Genomic DNA, 25,837 nt, shown 5'->3' on the forward strand with positions numbered 1-25,837 from the left:
ACTTGGAACTGGGAGGGAATATTTTTATGCATTGGGTAAAGGGTTAGGCTAGATGATATCTAAGAGGTCTGAGTGAATCATATCATAATTTTTATAACAGAGTTCACCTGCTAAACACCAGTTGGTCCTATACCTGATTAAGTTACAAAATTAAGAAGACTTAACATTAAGGACTTACATGTTGAGACTGTGGTGACAGCCCACATTTCATGGCATTATTTGACACTTGAATCTGTTCCATAGTTGTTGCTACAAAACGCATGTGGCGTAATCAAAAAAAGCTAGTGTTGATATTGTACATTTTTAACTACAGCTTTTTTTTTGAGACAGAGTTTTGCTCTGTCACACAGGCTAGAGTGCAGTGGTGTAATCTCGGCTCACTGCAACCTCTGCCTCCCAGGTTCAAGTGATTCTCTTGCCTCAGTCTTCCAAGTAGCTGGTATTACAGGCATCCACCACCATACCTGGCTAATTTTTGTATTTTTAGTAGAGACGGGGTTTCACCATGTTGGCCAGGCTGGTCTCGAACTCCTGACCTCAACTGGTTCACCTGCTTCAGCCCCAGAAACAGTCTGAGCCACTGCAGCTGTCTGACAATGCAGCAACTTTGTTAAACTGAAAAATCTCAAAGTAGATCATTGGAACAGACGTGTTCATTTATATTTTGTTTTTAAATTAAGAAAGATTACACTAAATAAAAGTTAAATGTATTTTAAGCTGTTACAAATATCCACCTTTTAAAACAAGTAATATTCTAGAAAGCACATATGTAGTAAAAGGGCATCCTTTAAAATGCAGAACTGGTGAACATAAAACAGTTCCATGCTTGAATTGGTCAGTATCTGGGGGGTAACTATTGAATGGGAGAATAATTTACTGGGTTAAGGTCCATTCCTTGTCACTTTGGGATGCTGTGAATCACATTGTAATTCCTGTTGACACAGCTTTACATATTAACATCAGTTGATACTAACATTCTCCATAAAGATACAGAATGAAAATATCTATTAAAAAGTCTGTTAATCATTTTTGCAGTTTTTGTTTTGTTTTGAGACGGAGTCTCGCACTGTCACCCAGGCTGGAGTGCGGTGGTGTGAGTGCTCACTGCAACCTCCGCCTCCTGGGTTCAAGCGATTCTCCCACCTTGGCCTCCTGAGTAGCTGAGATTACAAGTGCACGTCACCATGCCTGGCTAATTTTTTGTAGTTTTTAGTAGAGATGGGGTTTCACTATATTGGCCAGTCTTTGTTTTTCCTATAGGGGAAAAAGTCAAAATAAGTTCCAAAAACTACCCTCAAAGTAAGGCTTATGCTTGTAGTAAAGGTTGGATAGGTGGATAGTGACAGTGGTGGCAGGCATTTCAAGCCTCTATTAAATTAGTACGTTTTTGTCTTTTTATTAAAATTTTGTTAATTATAACAAAGACCAATTGTGATTAACTGGTGTTTTTTGGATACTTCAAGCACATGTTAACCAATTTTTTTTAATTCCTCCTTTTGGTTCCTTCCATTGTTCTAAAACAGAACTTTCATATTATTTAAACCCCAAGATGATCCACCCAGGATGAACAAAGATCACCAAGGGGAAAGAAAACATTTTTTATCTTTACAGAAAACAAATGTTCAGATTATATATAGATGTATTCTCTACATTGGATATTGTATTAGAATCCTCCTTACAAGAAATGGAATAGTTTTTAGCACTCTTAGGATTAGAGTTCCTAGATTGGTCTTGATAGCTACAGTTTTAAAATGTATAACCTGAAAATGAAGGTTAATTTTGCATTGTAAGAGCACATTTGATCTATGTAAAAAGTGTCCATTTGGTGTATTTTTTTAAAAAAGAGAAAGCACTTTCATATTAAGTAGCATGTGTATGAATTTAGATTTTCATATTTGTTGTGTCTGTATTCAGTGAGGTAAATTGAGCATTTAAATGTTTGTTGATGGCAACATTAACTATTAAAGCACCTTATACTCTGCTGCTTAACTTGCTTGTAATTGCACCTTTGTTACCTGCACATTTTCATATAGAATATTGTTAACATTGCTTCATGTGGGTCTGGATGGAAGATTAGTGGGCCTACAGGATCATTTATTTATATTGTTTATATTACAATAATATATTGTAGACCAGTTGTAAGTTCATTTCTTTACAAATAAAAGCCTCTTCCATTTGGCTGGTCTATTCAGTAATTTTTTTTCTTTAAGCTTATGAGACATGGGGAATCCTCTGTGTAAACAAAAGCTCAGTGAGATTTGAAATGGTTTTAAAATCTGATTTAAAATCTGCAGAGTATAAGTCTTTACTGAGTTCAATATATTTAAACATATTTCAGTCCCATATTTGACCAACAACTAGAAAGCAATATATTTAGAGGAGAAAGTAACAGAAGGAAAGAGGGCCGTGTTTAAATGTTCTAAACTGTTTAAACACACCCTGATCTTCCTCAAACACAGGATTACTTATCCTAAACTTTGTCTCTCATTTGGTTTTTATAGAATAATGTCATTTTTAGTCTTGTTTTCTCTAAGTTTTTTAATAGTGTACCAGCCATTATAGTGGTTATGTCTCTTCCCTGCCGTGTCTTCTGTTAACAGGCCCTGATCATAGAGAGGTGGACATGACTGACGTCAGGTTGAACAGTCATTCCCTGGGACTGTATATTTGAAGTTAGGAGATGCTTTAAGTTGGAATTATAAAAGCCCTGAGATACTGGCAGCTAGAACACCCACTTTGTGGACACACAAAATGGAAATTGACAACTCAGAGATTCTCCTGGTAGTTTACCAAGTTGTTTCCAGTATCCAGTTTGTTCTTAGAATGGCTCAGGGTGAGTTTGTATTACCTGCTACTCGAATTCCTGACTATCCAGCAGCATTTCAACTTGTCTCTATAGATGGGTAGAGCTAATTAAAAAGACTTAATTCATTATAGCCCTATAAGGCCTTAACATGTTCATGGGCATTGGATATTTTCAAGTGAAAAATAATTAAGAAACAAGAGTCTTCACGTTTGACTCTGAAACAACCTATTCTTTTGAGAACAGTCAGTGGCACCAATGAAAGGCAGTGTAATACAGTGGCAGAGAGCAAGAACTCTGGACCAGAATTCTGGGTTTGCATCCCAGCTTCCCCAATGTCTAGTTGTATGATAGTGAGTTTCTTAATTTCGATGTTTAAATTTCCTCATCTGTAAGAAGGGGATGATAACAGTACCTGTCAGAGTTGCTGTGTGGATTACATCAGTTGCTGCATATAGAACACTTAAGACAGTACCTGGCACACAGGAAACATTTCCTTAATCTTTTTGCTATTATTCGTGTTCCATAGCACTTGTTATAGGACATAATGGAAAGAAACTATTTGTGGATCATGAACTCAATTTTGTGGATCACAACCAGCATTTTAAAAATGACACCAAAAAACATATTTGCATGAATTTGTATGATATGTAAGGGTAAGTATTGTCATGACACGTAAACATGTACATATTAGTCTGAGTCATGTTAAAAATATATCTTTCCATAAATAGAAAAAAAGCCACGAATTTAGGAAAAGCTAGGTTTAGATTTATGTAATACAGTATTTATAAATGGTGATAAAAATATCTATATAGCTTAATTCCTAAAGTAACAAGATTATTCTGCCAGTCATATTTACTCCAATGAAGCAACTCCACCCATCCACCGGGCCAGGTCTGGCCATGTCTGAAGACATTTTTGATTGTTTCTAGTGGGCAGAGGGCAAGGATGCTGCTAAACTGTCCCACAACAGAAAATTAACCAACCCCAAATGTCTGTCAGTAGTGCCGAGGAATGTCTTTTACATGTGATACATTACCAATGCGATTATGATGTGACGTGCAAGTATGTGATATATGTTATAATATGAAAGTGAATCTGCTGAGTCATGGGAAGAGACCTAGCCACTACTCCCCGTTCCGTAAGGTGAGCAACCAAAACTCTCTTCTTGCAGGAACATTTGCGGTAACAGAGATGTGCTTTTTAAAATTACCTAAATTTAAAATGAGCTAATCTTCCTCTTACATTGAACTTCATACCAAATCATTTTAAGAACAGTTTTTATTTTCTTGCTGTCATTTGAACATTTAATAAAAACGTTTATTTAGGTTGATGCCTTAAAGTGGTTAGTGAAATCTCAGATTTACATCCAGTAGTTTTTCGGGGTAACACACACATCAGTATGGCCAAATGCTAACTCATTTCACTTTTCGTGTTAATAACAAATTAATATAGTGTCCCTTAATAAGTATAAAAACTTCTTGGAATTCTTTTGTTTTTAAAATAAAACACTATTTAATAAATAGTAATCATAGCCCCAAAAGACATATTCTGAAAAGGTATCAAAGTTAAGGGGCAAAGCTTTAGTTCAGTTTATTTTTTAATACGTCCTGAGTTGTTTGTAAAATTATGACCTTACTATAGTTGTAACTTTTACTTCACAATATTAACAAGTCACTATTGATAGAGGTTTTTCAGTTTGCTCAAAATTAGGAATTGTGAGTGGAATGAAGCAGCACTTCCAGTTGACAAATGGATCTAAAGGTAACTCGATGTCTCTTATATTAAGTTTGTGACAATTAAACCAGTACACTGTAGCAATGAGAAAACTATTGACAAAGTACAGCCAGGGAATATTCATCTCAATATATGCTGGAATCTGTGCTTTAAATACAAGAATGATTACCTGAAGTAGTACAAATGGTAACCAGGTACCAAGGAAACAGACAATGAGCTTGGATAAGAATTCTTTTTTATATCCCACAGTATAACTGGAGTGGGATGAAAAAGGAAAATATAAGATAGTTTCATTCATATAGGAAGTTATCTTAACAGCCTGTACCAAAGTAGTTACTTCTTCCCCAGCGGTTATGAAAGCTACACATAAAATCACCACCATGAAAAATGATACCCAGTAACTCTGAATGCTGACATAGAAAGGACAGTGATGAGAATAAGCATTCTGTGGCTTCAGGCTTTGGTAGATGGCTGGATCTCCCAAAACATAAGCAAGGACTGAAATCCAAATTAAAACTACTGTAAAGAAATAAAACAACTTTTGCCACTTAAATGAAAGCTTGGTTGTTTTAGAGAAATTCAGGCAATAATCTATACAAGCTATCAGGAAAACTGGATAATGCAAAAAGCCATAAGTTAAGGAAATAATTTCAGTAAACAGGCAGATGTGGTATTTAGTAAATCTAATGCTTAAAAGTACGAAGTCCCTGAAATACAATAAAATGGAAATGTTTACCAAAAGTAAAAGATCAGCGAATGCTAGTGAAATGCAAAAATATTCCATAAAATTTTGACAGGTGTTTTTTCTTCTCATTACTAGTGTGAGAATATTTAATAATATTTTCCCAAGTATGATCAAGAATAGCAGACAGTTAACATCTAGGGGCTGGTTTGTTTGATGTAACTGGTACTGAAAAGAGCAGTTCTCTGAAGAGAGAGCAGTCATATTTTCAGTTAAATTTCAAGAAGACCTGCTGGAATACACATAAAACACTGCTTCCTTTATTTTCCAGCCCTGCAAAAAAAAAAAAAAGTGAAAAGAAAACCTTAATGTAATCTCTTTTGAAACTTGACAAAGCAGGCACCACTATTCTAAAAATTCTAATTCAATCATTTCCCCCAAGTGGTTAAATGTATGAATAGGAGTTATGTGTCTCATCATACTTACAGAATACAGACATAAGAAGAATCAATGTGTATACTTTGGTCATTTTTTTGAGACCCAGATGGTCTAGAACTCAGATTTTTAAACCAAAATGTTATATATAGAAGTTAGTAATTTATATGTAAGTACAGGTTTGAACAACTTATAAGGAGAGAAATGGTTTTATCTACCACAGCCAAAACTCATGCTTAAAATAGAAGCTTGGTAGCAATATGCAGAACCACCACAGAGAGCTACAGGGAGCTTTTAACCCCACCTCACTCTGACTCCAGACAACATGACCCAGTTCCCTTTTTTGTCCATTTAGAGGCTGTGCTTACGGGGCCCCTTAACACAATTTCAAAGCTTTTCAGTTGCAGAATCCTTCAGATTAAATCTTTCCCTGAAGCTCTGAAAACAGGTAGTTTCAGCTGAAAATAATGGGAACATAGGTAAAGGAAAGAAAAGGCTTTTCTTCTGGAGATGGTCTTTCAGGTATGGCACGTGGAGATACAGGAGAATACAGGGAAGGAACAGGGACTGAGTATGGAGACATGAGAACATGAGGAAGCGGTAGGTAAAGGCGAAGGAGCAGGAGTTGAGGCTTCAGTGATACGTGCATTGGAAAGCAGGAAAACGAGATCATGATGAAAGAAGTCAGAGAAATCAGGAAAGGAAGGAGATTCAGGAAACACATGCTTAAAAAAACCTGAGTTGACCCAAACTTAGAATAATATTCAATCACAATATTTATAAATAACAACAAAAACTCAAAAATGACAACAAACCCAACCACAAATGTCAACAACTGGAGATGGGTTCAGAACAACACAGGTTGGCTGGGCGTGGTGGCACTTGCCTGGGAGGCCAAGGCAGGAGGATAGCGTGAGCCCAGGAGTTGGAGACCAGCCTGAGCAACATAGGGGGCTGCCTCTACCAAAAAAAAAAAAAATTAATTACCTGGGCATGGTGATGCACACCGGTGGTTCCAGCCGCTTGAGAGGCTGAGGTGGGAGGACTGCTTGAGCCTGGTAGGTCAAGGCTGCAGGGAGCCGTGATTGTGCCGCTGAACACAGCCTGCGTGACAGAGCAAGACCCTATCTCAAAGAAGCAAAACACAGGTTGAGTATCCCTTATCAGAAATGCTTGGGACCAGAAGCATTTTGGATTTTGAATGCATCCCTAATCCAAAAATCCAAAATCACTTTCATTTGAGCATCATGGCAGTGCTCAAAAAGTTTGGGATTTTAGAACATTTCAGATCTTTGGATTAGGGACACTCACCCTGGATATGGTAATCTTTATGATACGCAGCCATTCAAAAATTGTTTCTCGGGACAGGAGGAAGACTGTTTTCATAGTTTTCTCTCTACCTTCACTTGTTAAATTTTAAGCCTTGTGTATTTGGTACATGTTAAAAAAAGTCATGATAAATTTCTATAGTATGTTAAGTGAAATGCAGGTTACAAAATTATGCAGCAACGTGTCATATAACAAATACATAGAAAAAGGCTAAAAGGTACATATGAAGTTATCAATACAGTAGTAAGTATACTGTTTCTCAAATTTTAAGGAAAAAAATGGAGTACTGAGTCTAAAAACTGAAAAAATTAAATTTGCCTAAAAACTGATGATTGATTTTGTCTGAAGGTAATCAGTGTGATAACAGTAAAAACATGGAATCAATCCAAATGCCCAGCAGTGACAGACTGGATAAAGAACATGTAGTACATATGTACTGTGGAATACTATGCAGTCATAAAAAAGCAATCATGTGTTTCACAGGAACATGGATGGAGCTGGAGGCCGTCATCCTTAGTAAACTAACGGCAGGAACAGAAAACCAAATACTGCATGTTTTCACTTGTAAGTGGGAGCTAAATGATGAGAACTGATGGACACAAAGAAGGGAACAACAGACACTGAAGTCTGCTTGACGTTGGTGGGTGAGAGGAAGAGGAGCAGAAAAGATCACTATTGGGTACTAGACTTAGTACCTGGGTGACAAAATAAGCTGTGCAAAAAATCACCATGATACAAGTTTACCTATATAACAAATCTGTTATATAGGGTACATGTGTACCCCTGAGCCTAAAATAAATCAGTGTGAGAAAGGGCCATCAGTTCTGATGACAGATTTAACCATTACTCTCACGGCCATGTATCTGTCACGAGATAACTTATTAAGGTATACAAGTAATGAATCTACTTAAGTAAGTGTGTATGTGTGTAAAGGCAATTATAAAATACAAAGTCTATTTTCATTTAAAAGACTCAAACAAGTGCTTCCCACACTCAAGTTTTTTCCCCTGTATTCAAACATACTACAGTTTAACTTTTTCCTATCCAAAAAAGTTCCATTCCAGATTGGATATACAAGGGCACAGAAACGTAGCTGCCGACGTGACAGATGCCATTGGTCTTAGAGGTCGTGGTGCCTGAATAAAGCAGCCAAGATGAGTAAGACCGTATGAAGTCTCGCTCGTGCCAAAAACAAAAACAAAAAGGCCTAGTTTTAAACAACTAATGTTGGTTTAAAATGAGGGTGAGGAAATCGTGTGGATTCATATTTATAAAGACCCATTTTTCCAAAATGTAACTTTAGGATAAAATAATAGAATCATCTGTCTCACATGATTTTAACCTTTATAACTCCTAAAGTAAGGAAAGTCAAGTCAGGCTGGGGGCCGTGGCTCGTGCCTGTAATCTCAGCACTTTGGGAGGCGAAGGTGGGTAGATCACTTGAGCTCAGGAGTTCAAGACCAGCCTGGGCAACATGGTGAAACCCAGTCTCTACAAAAAAAATACAAAACTTAGTCAGGTGTGGTAGTGGGAGCCTGTGGTTCCAGCTACTTGGAAGGCAAAGGTGGGAGGATCACATGAGCCCAGGAGGTTGAGGCTGTGGTGAGCCAAGATCCTGCCACTGTATTCCAGCCTGGGTGCCAGATCAAGACTGTTGCAAAAAGAAAAGCTAAGTAGGCAACATCCAAGGGATGATATCCAAGGTTCCATTTCATCATTGACTCTCACAGGTGGGGCACCTGGAAGATGAGAAAAGCAGGGAGGAGGAGGACCCTTATCCTAAAGGATAAGGAAGATCCACAGAGGAGGAAGAGAATCAGCCACAGCCACCAAGGTATGAACCAAGAACCTCTTCAGAAGATGACTAGAAGAAAGAAAACGTTGCCCAACATGGAATACATAAGAGAATCATGAAACTAGAAGAAAAATAAGACCAGGGAAGATAGGCAACTTGAGGCAATAAAAAGTGAAAGGAAGAAACTGGAAAACAAGACTTTGGCCAATTTGTAATGGTTCCTGAATACACGATCATGGAAATGAATCAGAGCTTTCTTAGATGAAACCAGTTTTATATACTCTGCCCTAATTACCCCATAAGCCACCGTAAGTGTTCAAAATTCCAGTATTTTGTTTTTTAAAACAACTCCCTGGACAACAGAAATCCGTTGATAAGCTACTCAAATTTTCCCTTGAAAAGTGTTCACAGTAAATACAGGGACTCAGCGATTTCTAAGATCTGGTCCTTTTCCTGCATGATTCTTTAAACTACTTGTGAATCAACTCATGCAACCTGAAAAGTTAATGTGGAAGTCCTTTTCAAAGTATCTTGCTTTACGATCTGGCCCAGTTTGGAGGTATTAGCAGGGCCTCAGGGAAACAAGCCATGATTTCTCTTCACTGACCCAGTCTCTGTTTTTCTCTTTGTAACCCAATTAATTCTTAAAAATTTGCGTACTTACTTTCCAGTAGGTCTTCCTTGACTGATGATCTTTCTATTTAATTTCTGGTTTACTGCCTTCAATTATGTTACTTTTGGTTCCTTGCATTTCATGTTGCTATACCAGAATGCCATGTGAGTAAGCTCTATGTGAAAGATAGAAAACAAAACGAAACATCATTAAGAGCTATCTTAATAGCCAGAGTCCAGTTAAACTGGTTCCAGATCACTGCTTAGAAAAACTAACTTTTTGCGGGACTGAAGCCAGTAACTAACTGTTTACATTCTTCATATCTTCCTTGCAAAAGGAAGAAAGAGGATACTTGGACTGAAAGCACACCAAAGACGGAGAGATGGATGCATATACTACATTTATTTAAGAAAATCTTGCTTTAAAGCTTTCACCCGCAGGATAAAGCACCAGTCCTCCAAATGTTTGGTTTCAGGATCCTTTGACCCTTGTGGCATGTTAACTAACATAAATAACATTTTTTCAATGAAAAGTTACTATATTTTACCAAACAAAAAAAATAGCAGAGTGGCATTGTTTCACATTTCATAACTTCCTTTAGTATCTGGCTTAATAGCAGACAGCTAAATTCTCACCTATACCGGGTCTGTCCTGAAGACTCTGGTGGAGACAGATGAAAGGAGTACTCAGACACAGGTATGCAGTGTAAGAGCAGCTAGGGGGCTGCCCAGCACTAGTGGCGGAAGAGAGCAGCTTCGAACAACTGGAGCTGCTTGGTTTTATTCAGTACAGACATAATGCTGAAAGCCTGGAGCAAAGCAGATCTGGGTGTGATGAACATTATTGTTCCCCCTTTCAGGGAGCAGTCACTGGCTCACTTGACTGATCAAAGGTTTGCAACAAAACAAGCCTACTGAAGATAAATGCCCCTACACTTCCTTGTACCCACTCCTTGCCCTCTGTCTCAACTCAAGGTCAGAGAACAGCTGCCTTCAGCTTGTTCTCCCCCCAAAGCTATGCAGAGCCTTCTGACCTTTCCAGAGGCCTGCTCCTTTCTCCCACCACTCTACACATCCACATTTAATCAGCTGAAATATCACACATCATGTAGCTTCCGGAAAGTCCTCTGTATATTCATAAGAGTTGGAAAGAAAAAAAAAGTAAAAAACTTCAAATGTTATAATCAGTTGTGTTGCACAATGTCATGCAATCTTAGAAAAGTTTAAGAAAACCATGTGCCTTAAATGGGATGGGAGATAAACACAGCATGAACACTCTGGTTTACTGTTGTGTAGAAAGTGGAGTTCATACTGCAGTTGTATTTGTTGAGCCCGATAAGTGGAGAAAGCCTGTGGTAGATAAGCCTTAGCAGGTGTTTTACATACTCTTTTTCTAATAAACAGTCATAAAAGGTACATAGAATTTTTTTCCCATGAGGAAACAGGCTTATGGTTAATAAGCACATTTACCTAGGTAAAGTTCAACCTCGAGTCTGACTTCAAAGGTCATGTTCTTCAGTAAGCGACAATTATGGCTTAACTCCCAACCAGAAATGTAGAAAAAGACCCAATGTACGTAAGTGAACGTGCTTCCTGAAAAAGCAACATCTGGCCAAGTGTGGTGGCTCATGCCTGTAATTGCAGCACTTTGGGAGGCCACGGTAGGTGTATCACCTGAGGCCAGGAGTTCAAGAACAGCCTGGTCAACATGATGAAAACCTGTCTCTATTAAAAATACAAAAATTAGCTGGGCATGGTGGCAGATGCCTGCAATCCCAGCTACTCAGCAGGCTGAGGCAGGAGAATCGCTTGAACCCGGGATGGGGAGGTTGCAGTGAGCCGAGATTGCACCACTGCACTCCAGCCTGAGCAACAGAGTGAGACTCTGTCTCAAAAAATAAAATAACAAAAACATAAAGCGACATTCAGTTAACACTGACTGCATTGATTACTGATACCCATACAATCGTGACTTGACTATCCATTTGGATAATGAAATTCTATCCCTCCAAAAGGTAAGTATAAACTTTGAAGAGTTTGTATTTGAAATGTGGTCTTTACTTGATATGCATCCAAATTCAGTGGAAAAAAATAAAATGTCACTCAACTCTGATAATAATGTGCATTCATTCATTTGCACAGTACAATTATATTCAATAGGAAATTAAGAAAATACGGAAATGTTTTTATACTTTAAAAAATAGGTTATATAATATACATGATACAAAACTTGAGTGACAGATGTGTATGACAGTGAAAATGACCTGTCCCACCCAATCCTCCAACATCCCCACTCTGCCCAGCGCTATCTAGCCCAGTTTCCCTCCCTAGATACAACCACTAAAACCAGTTATTTCTATATATTTCCAGAGATAGTCTAAAGCAAGGTTTTAAAAAGAAATTTGAAATTTCCTTATTAAGAACTAGTGAGATTCTTGATTTGTCCTTTCCTGTCTGATTTACACACTGATAAAATCTGATGAAAGAAGCACAAAGGAGAACACAACCAAGAATTAATCAGTGGCCTGCCAGACGCAGGAGCACTTCCCACCAACCCAAGCATAAGGTTGGTGATAAAGAAGGCCAGTGAGGCCAGGCAGAAGACAGCAAGTAGGGGTTATCTCGGGGTAGGGGATCGGTGATTCTTTTCTCCTTCAGTATAGAACTACAGTGCCCACCCATACGCCTGCTGCTGCTCTGTGCTGCCCATGGAGGATTTTTGTTCTTTGATCCCTACAATTAATGGGCTATCGGGCCGAAACATTTCATTGCAGATGAGTGGCGCTTCAGTGTTATCTTCCCCATCATGGGTTGAGGAGTAGGGGAGGCAGTGCAATCCAGATGATACAAGATGGTGGCGCCTCTGTCAACCTGGGTCCTTAAGTGACCGTGGGAAGCAAAGCCCCTGGAGATTTCACAATGGGTGTACAGTATGAGCAAGAAATAAACCTTTGTTGCATTAAGTCAACAGAATTTGGCCTATCCTGACTAATACGATTCCTTATTCTCTATATTCTTTGAACTTTTTTTTTTTTTTTGAGATGGAGTCTTGCTCTGTTGCCCAGGCTGGAGTGCTGTGATTTGATCTTAGCTCACTGCAGCCTCTGCCTCCCAGGTTCAAGTGATTCTCCTGCCTCAGCCGCCTGAGTAGCTGGGATTACAGGTGTGTGCCACCATGCCCGGCTAATTTTTTTTGTATTTTTAGTAGAGATAGGGTTTCATCATGTTGGTCAGGCTGGTCTCGAACTCCTGACCTTGTGATCTGCCTGCCTTGGCCTCCCAGAGTGCTAGGATTACAGGCAATGAGCCAGTGCACCCAGCCCCTTTGAAATTTTTTTAACAGCATGTATTATTTATATTATCAGAAAAAAAAAAAGCTACAATAGAAAAAATACCTTTAAAAAGCCACGATACAAATGTAAGAATATTGGTTAAAAAGTCAAAATTCAATTTTAATTTGTAATATATTTGTAAAAGTCATTATATTTTGCATTTTTCATTCAGTATTCTTTTGTTTTTTGAGATGGAGTTTCGCTCTTGTTGTCCAGGCTGGAGTACAGTGGTGCAGTCTCCCCTCCTTGCAACCTCTGCCTCTCGGGCTCAAGTGATTCTCCTGCCTCAGCCTGCCTAGTAGCAGGGATTACAGGCATGCACCACCACACCCAGCTAATGTTTGTTATTTTTAGTAGAGACTGGGTTTCACCATGTTAGCCAGGCTGATCTCAAACTCCTGACCTCAAATGATCCACCTGCCTCAGCCTCCCTAAGTGTTGGGATTACAGGTGGAGCCACTGTGCCTGGCTCTCTCTTAATTATTCTTATATTTGCCTGGTTTCAAAAAGAAAGGCTCAATTCAATAACCTAAAGTCAAACTTTAAGGAAAAAAGTGAATTAAACCCAAAGTAGGTTAAAGGGAAGATATTTTTAAAAGAGCAGAAATCAACGAAATTAAAACAAAATAAGGCCAGGTGCGGTGGCTCGTGCCTGTAATCCCAGCACTTTGAGAGGCCGAGGCCGGAGGATCACTTGATGCCAGGAGTTTGTCACCAGGCCTGGCAACATGGCAAAACCTTGTCTCTACCAAAAAAATACAAAACCTAGCTGGGCATGGTGGTGTGCACCTGTGGTCCTAGCTACTTGGAAGGCTGAGGTGGGAGGGTCACGAGCCTGGGAGGTGGAGGTTGCAGTGAGCCAAGATCGTGCTACTGCACACCAGCCTGGGAAACAGAGCAAGGCCCTGCCTCAAATAAATAAATAAGTAAAGTAAATCAATGACGACAACCCTAAAACAACAAAGAAAATCAGGGATACAAAACTGGTTCTTTGGGGGAAAAAAAGAACCAATAAAATTCATAAACCTTTAGCCAAATTAAGAAAGAAATTACCCAAGTTAGGAAAGTGAGTACCTAGAAACATTAAGAGAGTACGGAACTATTTTGAACAACTTTATTCCAATATGTTTATATGATGAGACAGACAAATTTCTGGAACGATACTACCGAAACTCCTTCCAAAAGATCCCTAAATATCTCTATCAGAGAAACTGGCCAGGCATGGTGGCACATGCCTGTAATCCCAGCACTTTGGGAAGCTGAAGCCAGTGGATCACTTGAAGTCAGGAGTTCGAGACCAGCCCTGCCAATACGGTGAAACCCCATCTGTACAAAAATACAAAAATTAGCCGGGCACGGTGGCTTGGGCTGTAATCCCTGCTGCTCCAGAGACGGAAGCAGGAGAATCGTTTGAACCCTGGAAGCGGAGGTTGCAGTGAGCTGAGATTGTGCCACTGCACTGGGTGACAGAGTAAGACTCTGGGTGTGCCTGGGTGACAGAGTAAGACTCCATCTAAAAAAAAAAAAAAAAAATCTAATAAAGAAACTGATTTTGTATTTAAAACCTACCCTAAAAGAAAATACAGGCTGGGATGTCTTCATTGATAGATTCTATCAAGCATTTAGGGAAAAAATACCAAACTAGAAGCGTACCTCCCAACTCATTTCACAAGGACTAGAATTCACCTTGATACCAAAACCAGAGACATTTCAAGAAAACTAACATAGATCAGCATGCTTCATGAACATGGAAGCAGAAGTTAACAAATTATTAGCAAACTGAATCCGTCAATACATCACGGCCAGTGGAAACTTACTTTAACATTACAAAGTCAATCAATATAATTCACCACATTAACAGAATAAAGGAGAAAGACTATATGATCACCTGAAGAGATACAGAAGCAGCACGTAACAAAATCTAATACGATAAAACGAACAATAGGAGATGTCCCCAACTAGCTAAGAAGTCTTTATGAAAAAGCGAGATGTGATCTCACGGTGCTGAAGTGGATATCCATATGGGGAAAATGAACGCGGACCCTGACTTTCATACCGTACACGTAAAATGGGTCACGTGACTAAATGTACAAATAAAACTAAAATTTCTAGAAGAAAACAGAAGAAATTGTTTGCAGTCCTGGGTAGATATATTAGCTTCCTAGGGCTACCATAACAAATTATGACAGGCAATAATTTTGTTGTTCTTTTTGTAAGAGACAGAATCTTGCCCTGTTGCCCAGGCTGGAGTGCTGTGGTGTGGGCAAAGCTTGAACTCCTGGGCTCTAGTAACTCTCCTGCCTCAGCCTCCCAAGTAGCTGGGACCACAATCTTATGCCCCATTCTTGGCTAATTTAAAAAAATTTTTAATTTGTAGAGATGGGGGTCTCGTTTTGTTGTCTAGGTTGGTCTCAAACTCTTGGCTTCAAGCATTCCTCCTGCCTTGGCCTCCTAAATTGCTGGGATTACAAGCATGAGCTACCTTACCCGGTCGACTGGTGGTAAATTTAAACTGAATGGCTTATGATATGATTTGGACGTTCCTCTCCTTTGAATCTCATGTTGAAATGTGATCTCCAGTGCTGAAGGTGGGGCCCAGGGGGAGGTGTGTGGGCCATGGATCCCTCATGAATGGCTTGGTGCCCTCCCCAAGGTAACGAGTAAGTCCACTCTCATTTGTTCACGAGAGCGCTAGCTGGTCCAAGAGTCTAGGGCTCCCCTCTCTTCCTCTTGCTCCCTCCCTCACCATGTGACATGCCTGGTCCCCCTTCTTTGCCTTCTGCCATGACTGGAAACTTCCTGAGGCCTCACCAGAAGCAGATGCTGGTGCCCTGCTTCCCGTACAGTTTGTAGAACCATGAGCCAAAGTAACTTTTTTTTTTTTTTTTGAGACAGTCTCACTCTTTTTTCCCAGGCTGAAATGCAGTGATGTGGTCTCAGCTCATAGCAACCTCTGCCTCCTGGGTTCAAGCGATTCTCCTACCTCAGCCTCCTAAGTAGCTGGGATTACAGGCGCCCACCACCATGCCTGGCTAATTTTCGTCCTTTTAGTAGAGATGGGGTTTTGCTATGTTGGCCAGGCTGGTCTCAAACTCCTGACCTCAGGTGATCCACCTGCCTCGGCCTCCCAAAATGCTGGGATTACAGGCGTAAGCCACCATGGCTGGCCACCTCTTTTCTTTATAAATTATCCAGCCTCAGGTATTCCTTTATAACAACACAAAACAGATTAACATAACTCAAAACAACAGAAACTTAATCTCTCACATTCTGGAAGCTATAAGGGTCTGAAATTCAGTTGTCAGTAGAGGCCAGGCGCCGTGGCTCATGCCTGGAATCCCAGCACTTTGGGAGACCAAGGCAGGTAGATCACTAACGTCAGGAATTTGAGACCAGCCTGGCCAACTTGGTAAAACCCCGTCTCTACTAAAAATACAAAAATTAGCTGGGCATGGTGGTAGGCACCTGTAGTCCCAGCTACTTGGGAGGCTGAGGAAAGAGAATCGCTTGAACCTGGGAGGTGCAGATTGCAATGAAACATGATCACACCACTGCACTCCAGCATGGGTGACAGAGTGAGACTCTGGCTCAAAAAAAAAATGGCTTGTATACAAATCATGTAAGAGCTCTCTTCACCAATGGCCCCAGAGTGGAACTATCCCAAATATCCATACACGGGAAAATGGATAAGCAAATTGTAGTATATCTAGACAATGGAATACTTCTCAGCCATAAAAATTAATATATGCGCCACACCAAGGAAAAGCCTCAAAAACATGCTGTGTTAGGTCATTCTTCTTTTGCTGTAAAGGAATACCTGAGGCTAATTTTTTTTTTCTGAGACAATCTCTCGCTCTGTCACCAGGTGCCAGGCTGGAGTGCAGTGGCGCAATCTCAGCTCACTGCAACCTCTGCCTCCCAGGTTCAAGCAATTATCCTGCCTCAGCCTCCTGACTAGCTGGGATTACAGGCGTGTGCCACCACGCCCAACTAATTTTTGTATTTTTTAGTAGAGATGGGGTTTCACCATGTTGGCCAGAATAGTCTTGATCTCTTAACCTCGTAATCCACCTGCCTTGGCCTTCCAAAGTACTGGGATTACAGGTGTGAGCCACCGCACCCGGCCAAGACTAGGTAATTTGTAAAGAAAATTTTTTTGTTAGTGAGACAGGGTCTTGCTCTGTTGCCCAGGCTGGAGTGCAGTGGAGTGATCTCTGCAACCTCTGCCTTCTGGGTTTATGGAATTCTCCTACCTCAGCCTCCTTAGTACCTGGGACTACAGGCATGCACTGCCATGCCCGGTGATTTTTTTTTTTTTTTTGAGACAGGTTTTCACTTTGTTGACCAGGCTAGTCTCAAACTCCCGACCTCAGGTGATCCACATGCCTCTGCCTCCTAAAGTTCTGGGCTTACAGGCATGAGCCACCATGCCCGGCCTTTTTTTTGGTCTTTTTAATAGAGACAGGGTTTTGCCATGTTGACCAGGCTGGTCTTGAACTCCTGACCTCAAGTGATCCACCCACCTCAGCCTCCCAATGTGCTGAGATTACAGGTATGTGCCACTGTGCCTGGCCTATAACGAGGTTTAATTGGTTCACAGTTCTGCAGGCGACACAGGAAGCATGGTGCCGGCATCTGCTTGGCTTCTGGTGAGGCCTCAGGAAGTTGACAACCGTGGTGGAAGGCAAAAGGGAAACAGGCATCTCACGTGGCGAGAACAGGAGTCAGAGAGAAGGGAGGCCCCATATGCTTTTAAATGACCAGATCTTGCGTGAACTGAGAGGGAGAACTCACTTACCACCAAGGGGATGGCACCAAGCTGTTCATGAAGGATCTGCCCCCATGATCCAGGTACCTCCTAACAGGCCCCATCTCCAACATGGGAGAGCACATTTTAACATGAGATTTGAGATTTGGAGGGGACACATATGTAAACCGTATCACATGCTGAACAAAAAGAGCCTAGCAATAAAGCGTATCAACTGTGTGGTTCCAATGATATGGAATTCAAAACAGAAACACGAATCCCTATGGCCAGAGAGACCAGCAGTAGAAGTCTGAAGCCAGGCTGGGACAAAGGTGAACCAGGTAATATTCTGTCGAGATGAAAATGTTCTATATTTGGATTTGTGTCCAAGTGTATACATTTTTCAAAATTCAAACTATATACTAAAAAGGAGTGTTTTAACTTACTTTTAAAGAATATTAATCCCAGGATGAGTGTGGTCTTTCACACCTGTAATCCCAGCACTTTGGGAGGCTGAGGTGGGCAGATCACCTGGGGTCAGGAGTTCAAGACTAGCCTGGCCAACATGGAGAAATGCCATCTCTACTAAAAATACAAAAAATTAGCTGGGCATGGTGGCACATGCCAGTAATCCCAGCTACTCAGGAGGCTGAGGCAGGAGAATTGCCTGAACCCAGGAGGCTGCAGTGAGCCGAGACTGCCCATTGTACTCCAGCCTGGGGCATAAGAATGAGACTTTGTCTCAAAAAAAAAAAAAAAGTTCATCTCACAGTATTATAGATATGGAAGTTAAAATCTGGAATTTAAACATCCAACAGCAAGAAATTGGCTACATAAATGATAACTTCCAATGAATAGTGCCTTTTTCAAACAAATGCTCCTTCTCATAACTCCACTAACATAACAGTAAATTACATTTTACCGACTTCTAAAATGAGTAAGAAAACCTCATGGTGATATTGAGGAGGGTTAATACCGGCCAAGAAGCCTTTCTCCTGCCCTTCCTGTGCTAACTGTACCACCTGGTGACAGAATAGTAAGTGAGGGAATGTTTACTTTTTTGGAAGCACTATAGCTAATGAGTAAGGAATGATCAGATTTGGAAACTGCCCAGTTTGCCACCTCTGATGTACTAAATGGAGGTAGGCAAAGATTATCACCACCACCACCCACAGGCAGAAGTGGAAGAGTACGCTGCTGTCTACACGGTGGGCTTGTCAAAAAATTAGAACCCCATCAAACCTGTACATTCAACTACTCAATGTTCCAGACAGACAGAAGACAAAATAACTTGTTCAGTGACCCCACAGGATGCAGTAAAGAAAATCCACATGGTGGTAAACCCTGTAGGGACCACAACTTGTTACTTCATGGCTTTTTTTTTTTTGAGACGGAATTTCGCTCGTTACCCAGGCTGAAGTGCAATGGCGCAATCTCGGCTCACCGCAACCTCCGCCTCCTGGGTCCAGGCAATTCTCCTGCCTCAGCCTCCTGAGTAGCTGGGATTACAGGCACGCGCCACCATGCCCAGCTTATTTTTGTATTTTTAGTAGAGACGGGGTTTCACCATGTTGACCAGGATGGTCTCGATCCCTTGACCTCGTGATCCACCTGCCTCGGCCTCCCAAAGTGCTGGGATTACAGGCGTGAGCCACGGCGCCCGGCCTTACTTCAATAAATTGTTTCAACAACAATCAAAAAATTAAGAGACTTAGGATATATCAACTAAGAGCAATGTGTAAAATTTATCTGAATTCATGGCAACAAACTACATATATAAGACAATGGGAAATTATGGTGTGATGGGCTGAATTATATTCCCCCCTCCAAATTCATACGTTGAAGCCCTAGCTCCCAGTACCCCCGAATGTGACTGCATTTGGAGATACGGCCTGTAAAGAGGTAATCTGGACACACACACGAGAAACTAGGGAAGCTGGTGCACAGAGAAAAGGCTGTGGCAGGGCACGGCGAGAAGACAGCCATCGACGGACTGCGAAAGGCCCCGGGAGAAACCACCCTTAGGACACCTCTACCTCACACTTCCAGCCCCCAGAACTGTCCTTTCAGCAACCCAGTCTGTGGTAGTTCGTTATGGCAGCCCTAACAAATATATGTGGTTCTATTTCAATGTCACTATTAAAAAAAATACTAAAATATTTACAGATGAAATAGGTTGTCTGGAATTTGCTTCAACATAATGCGGTGTGTGCTGGGTCAAGTGGATTAAAGTGCAGATGGGGCAGCATCGACCACTGGCTAATGGCTATTCTAACTATGTGTATGTATGTTTGAAAATGTTCACGACTTTTTTAAAAAATATATGAAATCTCCAAGGACAAAATTTCAGAGGCTGGAAAATGAACAGACAGATGGTAAATGACTGAGGCCCCCTCTACACAAAGTGTGGTCCAAGCATCACCTAGGAGACCGCTATTCACATAGAACCCTGGGCTCCAGCTCAGACCCACAGCACTAACCTGCAGTTTTAATGAGATCCTCAGGTAAATCATATACACTGAACACAGACTGAAGCCAGCAGTGGAGAAAGCAGAGTGACAACCCAATTTCTACCTCAGGACCCTCCAAAAGCTCAAGTTGTTGACCCAGGTGTCTTCGGAAAGAGGTGCAAAGATGGGGGTAAAAACAGATTTCTTGCAAATGAAATACACAGATCCCCAGATCTCACCCCTGACTCAGTGCCACAAATAACTCCCTCTCCAACTACAGAGTCAGAGTGAGGTTTTCCCCTCAGGGGAAGATAAAACAATCTTTGGACAGTGGTCAGAGCTGAGGATTAGAGGGGCATCACACTGAGAACAGGGGGACTGCATAAAAACACACACAGTGAAAGTTGAGACCTTTCCAGCCTTCTTTTTCCACTTGCATTTCAGGAATACTATTATTACAAGATATGAAGACCCAAACATCTCTCTCTAGGCATTAGCCAATGAAGAAATATCTGAAGATACTACACTGAATCTTCCCTGAGGAAACAGCCTAGATACTGTCCTATTAGAAATACGAGTGGACATCCAACATCCTCTGACATTCAAAGAAAATTCCTAGTATTAAAAGTTGAGGCCGGGCGTGGTGGCTCACGCCTGTAATCCTGGCACTTTGGGAGGCCGAGGAGGGTGGATCACGAGGTCAAGAGATCGAGACCATCCTGGTCAACATGGTGAAACCCCGTCTCTACTAAAAATATTTTTAAAAAATTAGCTGGGCGTGGTGGCCCGTGCCTGTAATCCCAGCTACTCGGGAGGCTGAGGCAGAAGAATTGCCTGAACCCAGGAGGCGGAGGTTGCAGTGAGCCGAGATCGCGCCATTGCACTCCAGCCTGGGTAACAAGAGCGAAACTCCGTCTCAAAAAAAAAAAAAGAAAAGTTGAACAAATCCACAAGTAGAAAAAAGACAACTTGGAGGAAACAGACACAATGCTAGAGAGAAGAAAACTATTCAAAACTCATTGTTTTCAGGGAGAAAATAGTGCATCCAAACACAAGAGGAAGCTATTTATAATAACGGAAAACAAAAAAGAACTCTTGGAAAATAAAATATGATGGCATAAGTGGTCAGGTGAACAGGAGTTGGAAAATAAAGTTTAGGAAATTTCCTAGAAAAAGTGAAATGAAAGGACAGAGAAATAGTTAAGAAACATGGAGGACCAACCCAACAGGTACAAAATCTGAGTAACAGGAGTCACAGAAAGAGAGCAGACTGGAGGGGAAGAACTCAAAAGAAAAGGCAGTAATGAGCCGAGTGCGGCGGCTCACGCTGTGATCCCAGGACTTCAGGAGGCCAAGGTGAGAGGATCACTTGAGGTCAGGGTTTGAGACCAGCCTGGCCAACATGGCGAACCCCAATCTCTACTAAAAATACAAAAAAAGAAAATAATTAGCTGGGCATGGTGGTGCACGCCTATAATACCAGCTACTCAGGACGCTCAGGCAGGAGAATCGCTTGAACCCAGGAGGTGGAGGTTGCAGTGAGCCGAGATTGTACCACTTCACTCCAGCCGGGTGACAGAGCAAGACTCCATTTCAAAAAATAAAATAACAATAAAGGACATTTCAACTTATAAATGAAAAAATTTAGACTTCGAATTCCACCGTCTTGCAACAACTTATCCCCATTCCACCACCCACGCAGACATGTTAGCACCTGTAGCTACCATCAGTCACCTCAATAGGAGAGACGACCAGACATTTTGTGCCTCCTATATGGCAAACCTGAGTTTCATTAAATCTCTGAATCCGGCTGCCAGTTTGCAAGAAATACAGAGGACTGACGGATATACTGAGGTGAGTCATGGGCACGCAATTGGCAAGACTCACACTGTGGAAACCCTATTGGTCAAGGGGTCCAGATGTTCGAGAGAGAAACGAAGGGAAAAAACGGAGTAAAAAAGACAGCCCAGATACCTTTTTTTTTTTTTAAGGTAAGACTAAGCTGGAGTCTCTAAAGATACCCATTTGGGTGGCAAAACTTCTAAATACAAAGAAGTGACTGATTCCTATAAAAGTGAAGTTATTTTGGGGGAAGTGAGGGACTGTGACTGGAGAGTCACATGGAAGGGGCGTATGGAGCAAAGTTCCTGCTCTTTACCTGAGAGATGGTTACATGCGTGGAATGGGGTCGGGCTTCTTGGAAACATTGGAAGCCAGAGATGCCTTCAATTCTAAGGTATTGATAAGTTCAACCAAATAAAAATAGCACTCTGCATAAAAAGCAAAGGCAAAATCGAAAGAAAACAAACCGGAGGAAAAAACATCATAAAATATTGATCTAATTTAGAAAGAGCTCTTAGAAATCAAACAAGAAAAAGATCAAAATCCCAATGTGGAAATAGTAAAATGAACAAAGGATTCGAAGAGATAATTCACAAAAGAAGATAACTGGGCTATTAAACATGTGAAAGAAGGATCAGCATTACTCCCAAGAAAAAAACAGGCCCGGAGCCGCAGCTCACGCCTGTAATCCCAGTACTTTGGGAGGCTGAGGCAGAAGGATCATTTGAGTCCAGGAGTTCAAGACCAGCCGGGGCAACATGGCAAAACCCTGTCTCTAGTAAAAACACAAAAATTAGCTGGGCATGGTGGCATATGACTATAGTCACAGCTACTTGGGAGGCTGAGGTGGGAGGATTGCTTGAGCCCAGGAGGTTGAGGCTGCAGGGAGCTGTGACTGCACCACTGCACTCTAGCCTGTGCAACAGAAGGAGACTCTGACTCAAAAAATTAATTAAAAAGAATAAAAGAGGCCGGGCACAGTGGCTCATATCTGTAATCCCAGCACTTGGGGAAGGCTGAGGCGGGTGGATCACAAGGTCAAGAGATCGAGACTCTCCTAACATGGTAAAACCTCGTCTCTACTAAAAATACAAAAATTACCTGGGCATGGTGGTACATGCCTGTACTTCCAGCTACTTGGGAGGCTGGGGCAGAAGAATCACTTGAACGCAGGAGGCGGAGGTTGTAATGAGCTGAGATCACACCACTGCACTCCAGCCTGGTGACAGAGTGAGACTCTGTCTCAAAAAAACAAAACAAAAAAACGTGGCTGGGAGCGGTGGCTCAAGCCTGTAATCCCAGCACTTTGGGAGGCCGAGGCAGGTGGATCACGAGGTCGAGATCGAGACCAACCTGGGTCAACATGGTGAAACCCCGTCTCTACTAAAAAAAAAAAAAAAAAAAAACCACACACACACACACACACACACACACACACACACACAAAATTAGCTGGGCATGGGGGCATGTGCCTGTAATCCCAGCTACTCAGGAGGCTGAGGCAGGAGAAGCCTGAACCCAGGAGGCGGAGGTTGTGGTGAGCCGAGATCGCACCATTGCACTCCAGCCTGGGCAACAAGAGCGAAACTCCGTCTCAAAAAAAAAAAAAAAAAAAAAAAAAACAGAACTTTAAACTACACTGTTCACCTTATAAACAACAGGCAAAACCCCAAAATTTGTTCATACAGTATCTCTAGTGAGGCTATAGAATAAACAGGTACTCTAACCACTGGTGGGGCTGAAGAATATAAAGGGTGCAACTCCTGCAAAGGGCAATCTGGCAATATGTATCAAAATTACAAATGTACATGTACGTGAGCTGAAACTCCACTTCTAAGGATCTGTCCTATAGATTTACTTGCATGTGTGCAAAATTAAGTTTTAAAAGGGTATTCCTGGAGGTACTGTTTATAATAACAAAAGACTGGAGACTACATCGTAACTTAAACAACTTTAAACTTAAATGTCCATCAATAGGGAGCCATTAAGTAGATTATCAGACACACTATCCAGTGCAGTACTATGCAGCTCTCTTAAAAATGAAGAAGAACTCTCCATGTAGTGATAATGGACATGTCTCCAAGATACATTGTTAAGGGGAAAAGCAAGACACAGAATAGAACAAGAAATACACTACAATTTGCATTTTAAAAGGGGAGAAAAAGAAGAGAGTCAGGTAATCGTCTATATGTACGAGAAGAAACCCTGGAAGGACACTTTAAAAGGTGGGTGTGTGTGCATGCCTGTCATCCCAGCTACTCATCGCTTGAACCCAGTCTGTGCAATATAGCAAGATCCCATCTCAAGAAGTTAAAGAACGTGCTTACAGGGGTAGGAACTTGGCAGATGGGGTCATGAATGAGATGAAAACTTCAGTACATTTATTTTCCTACTATGAACATTCTCCTAAACACGTCAATGCATTAGATATTCAAAAAATTAAACACACTGAGTAAGGAAAAAAATCAGAGTATCTACCAGTTGGCACACTTCTTAACTATACAAACAATTTAAGCATTTAGCTTACTTTAAAAAGCTGTTCAATATTTAATGAAAAAAATTCCAACAGAGAATTCTACACCAAACTAAATGGTCAATTAAGTGTCGGTATAAAATGAAGCCACATACTAAAAATTATTTTATTCACATGAAGTTCTTAGGAAGCCAGTGAAAGAAAGGCATATGTCATCAGAATGAGGAATAATAATAAATTAGGAGAGAAATACATGCTGTCCCGGAAATGGGAGGCATTAGAAGAGAAGAAAAACCACGTGCAGTCCAATCCGAGGATTCCGAGGTTGGTGAAGATTCTCCAGGCATCAGATCTAGAGTGCACGATCTTAGAGTAGGGCACATGGCTATGGGAGCAGTTTCTCCAGGAGAGTGGAAATTCCAAATATCTTTGAACATTTCAAAAGATTTACACAGTAAGAGAAGAGTCTGAGGTTGAATTAGTGATAAGTACACAGAAAACAAAGCAGACAGACAACTCAAAGGAAAATAAAAAGGTCTTTAGAAAGGAAATGTAATTGTAGTATACGACACTGATTGGCTATTTTACTTTAAAATTTTATTTTTTAAAATAATTTTTGTTTCAACTTTAAGATGACAAATATTTTGAGTTTATTTCCTTATTTGTTTAAATAGAAAGCTAAACCACAAACAGGTACAACCAAGACACCGTCTCGCGTTTACACTCTGGTCAGATTCTCTTCAGCTGACCACTCACAGGCTAGCAGGGGACTGGGGGAAGAGATTTTCTTAGGTAGCACCTCTATGTGGCCCGGGGTGGGGGAATCCAAGGCAAGGACAGGCTCTCATACCTGCCTCCATTCAGATTTACCAGGTCAGGACTCCTGAGTTTCACTCAGTAAGAATAAGTCCTGTGTAGGGAGGGACGAGGCAGCCCCCTACCCTCCAGCCTTGACAGTCCAGGAGAAAACCCTGGCCTCATCCTGGATTCCCAGGGGTGCTCGGCACTGCCCAGTCCCCTGCACACCCGGTCTCCTTTCTCTGAGGCTGACAGCTGCATTTCAGGTTGCAGGAGGGGGGTGTCTGGGCTTGTGGGCTCATCCCCCAGCTCATGGCTGCAACCTGGCAGGAGCCCTACGGGTGTCTGACAAACACGAGGCCTTGACAGCAGCTGTGGAACTTTCAACCCAGTAGGACAAGGGGAAAACTGGAGGGTGGGGGTGGTTGTTAAGTAAGTAAGTTCTGGTCCCACTACAAATCTCTAATTTTGATTAAAATAGAGTATGTCTCAATCTCTCAATTTCTTCTACAAAAATGAAAGCAATCCCCGCCCCCAAAAAAACACAGCCACTTCATTCAAGACATGTACATGTAAGTTGTTTTCTGTGTATTTCTATTTATTTATTTTTTTGAGACTGAGTCTCGCTCTGTCCCCCAGCCTGGAGTCCAGTGGCATGATCTTGGCTCACTGCAACCTCTGCCTCCTGGGTTGAAGCGATTCTCCTGCCGCAGCCTTCTGAGTAGCTGGAACTACAGCCATGGGCCACCATGCCTGGCTAATCTTTGTATTTTTAGTCGAGATGGAGTTTCACCATATTGGT

At 41.3% G+C, this 25,837-nt stretch overlaps 1 protein-coding gene across 6 annotated transcripts in view; it reads right to left on the reverse strand.

Moving 5' to 3' along the window:
* Positions 1-4,066: 4,066 nt before the first annotated feature.
* GPR160 (G protein-coupled receptor 160) overlaps positions 4,067-25,837 on the reverse strand; it is a 47,660-nt gene continuing 25,889 nt past the window's right edge. For 2 of the 6 annotated variants that reach the window (XM_035278832.3, XM_035278830.3), the window contains 3 exons: positions 9,446-9,569; positions 6,645-6,785; positions 4,067-5,555 (listed from right to left, as the gene is read on the reverse strand). In XM_035278832.3, the coding sequence (XP_035134723.1) occupies positions 4,470-5,486 (1,017 nt within the window). In that variant the 5' untranslated portion in view covers positions 5,487-5,555; positions 6,645-6,785; positions 9,446-9,569 and the 3' untranslated portion in view covers positions 4,067-4,469. The remainder of the gene's footprint in view (positions 5,556-6,644; positions 6,786-9,445; positions 9,570-25,837) is intronic. The other 4 variants (XM_035278834.3, XM_035278831.3, XR_013528426.1 and 1 more) reach the window with 3 other exon arrangements.

Source organism: Callithrix jacchus, chromosome 17 (assembly GCF_049354715.1).
Source record: "Callithrix jacchus isolate 240 chromosome 17, calJac240_pri, whole genome shotgun sequence".
NCBI lineage: Eukaryota > Metazoa > Chordata > Mammalia > Primates > Cebidae > Callithrix > Callithrix jacchus.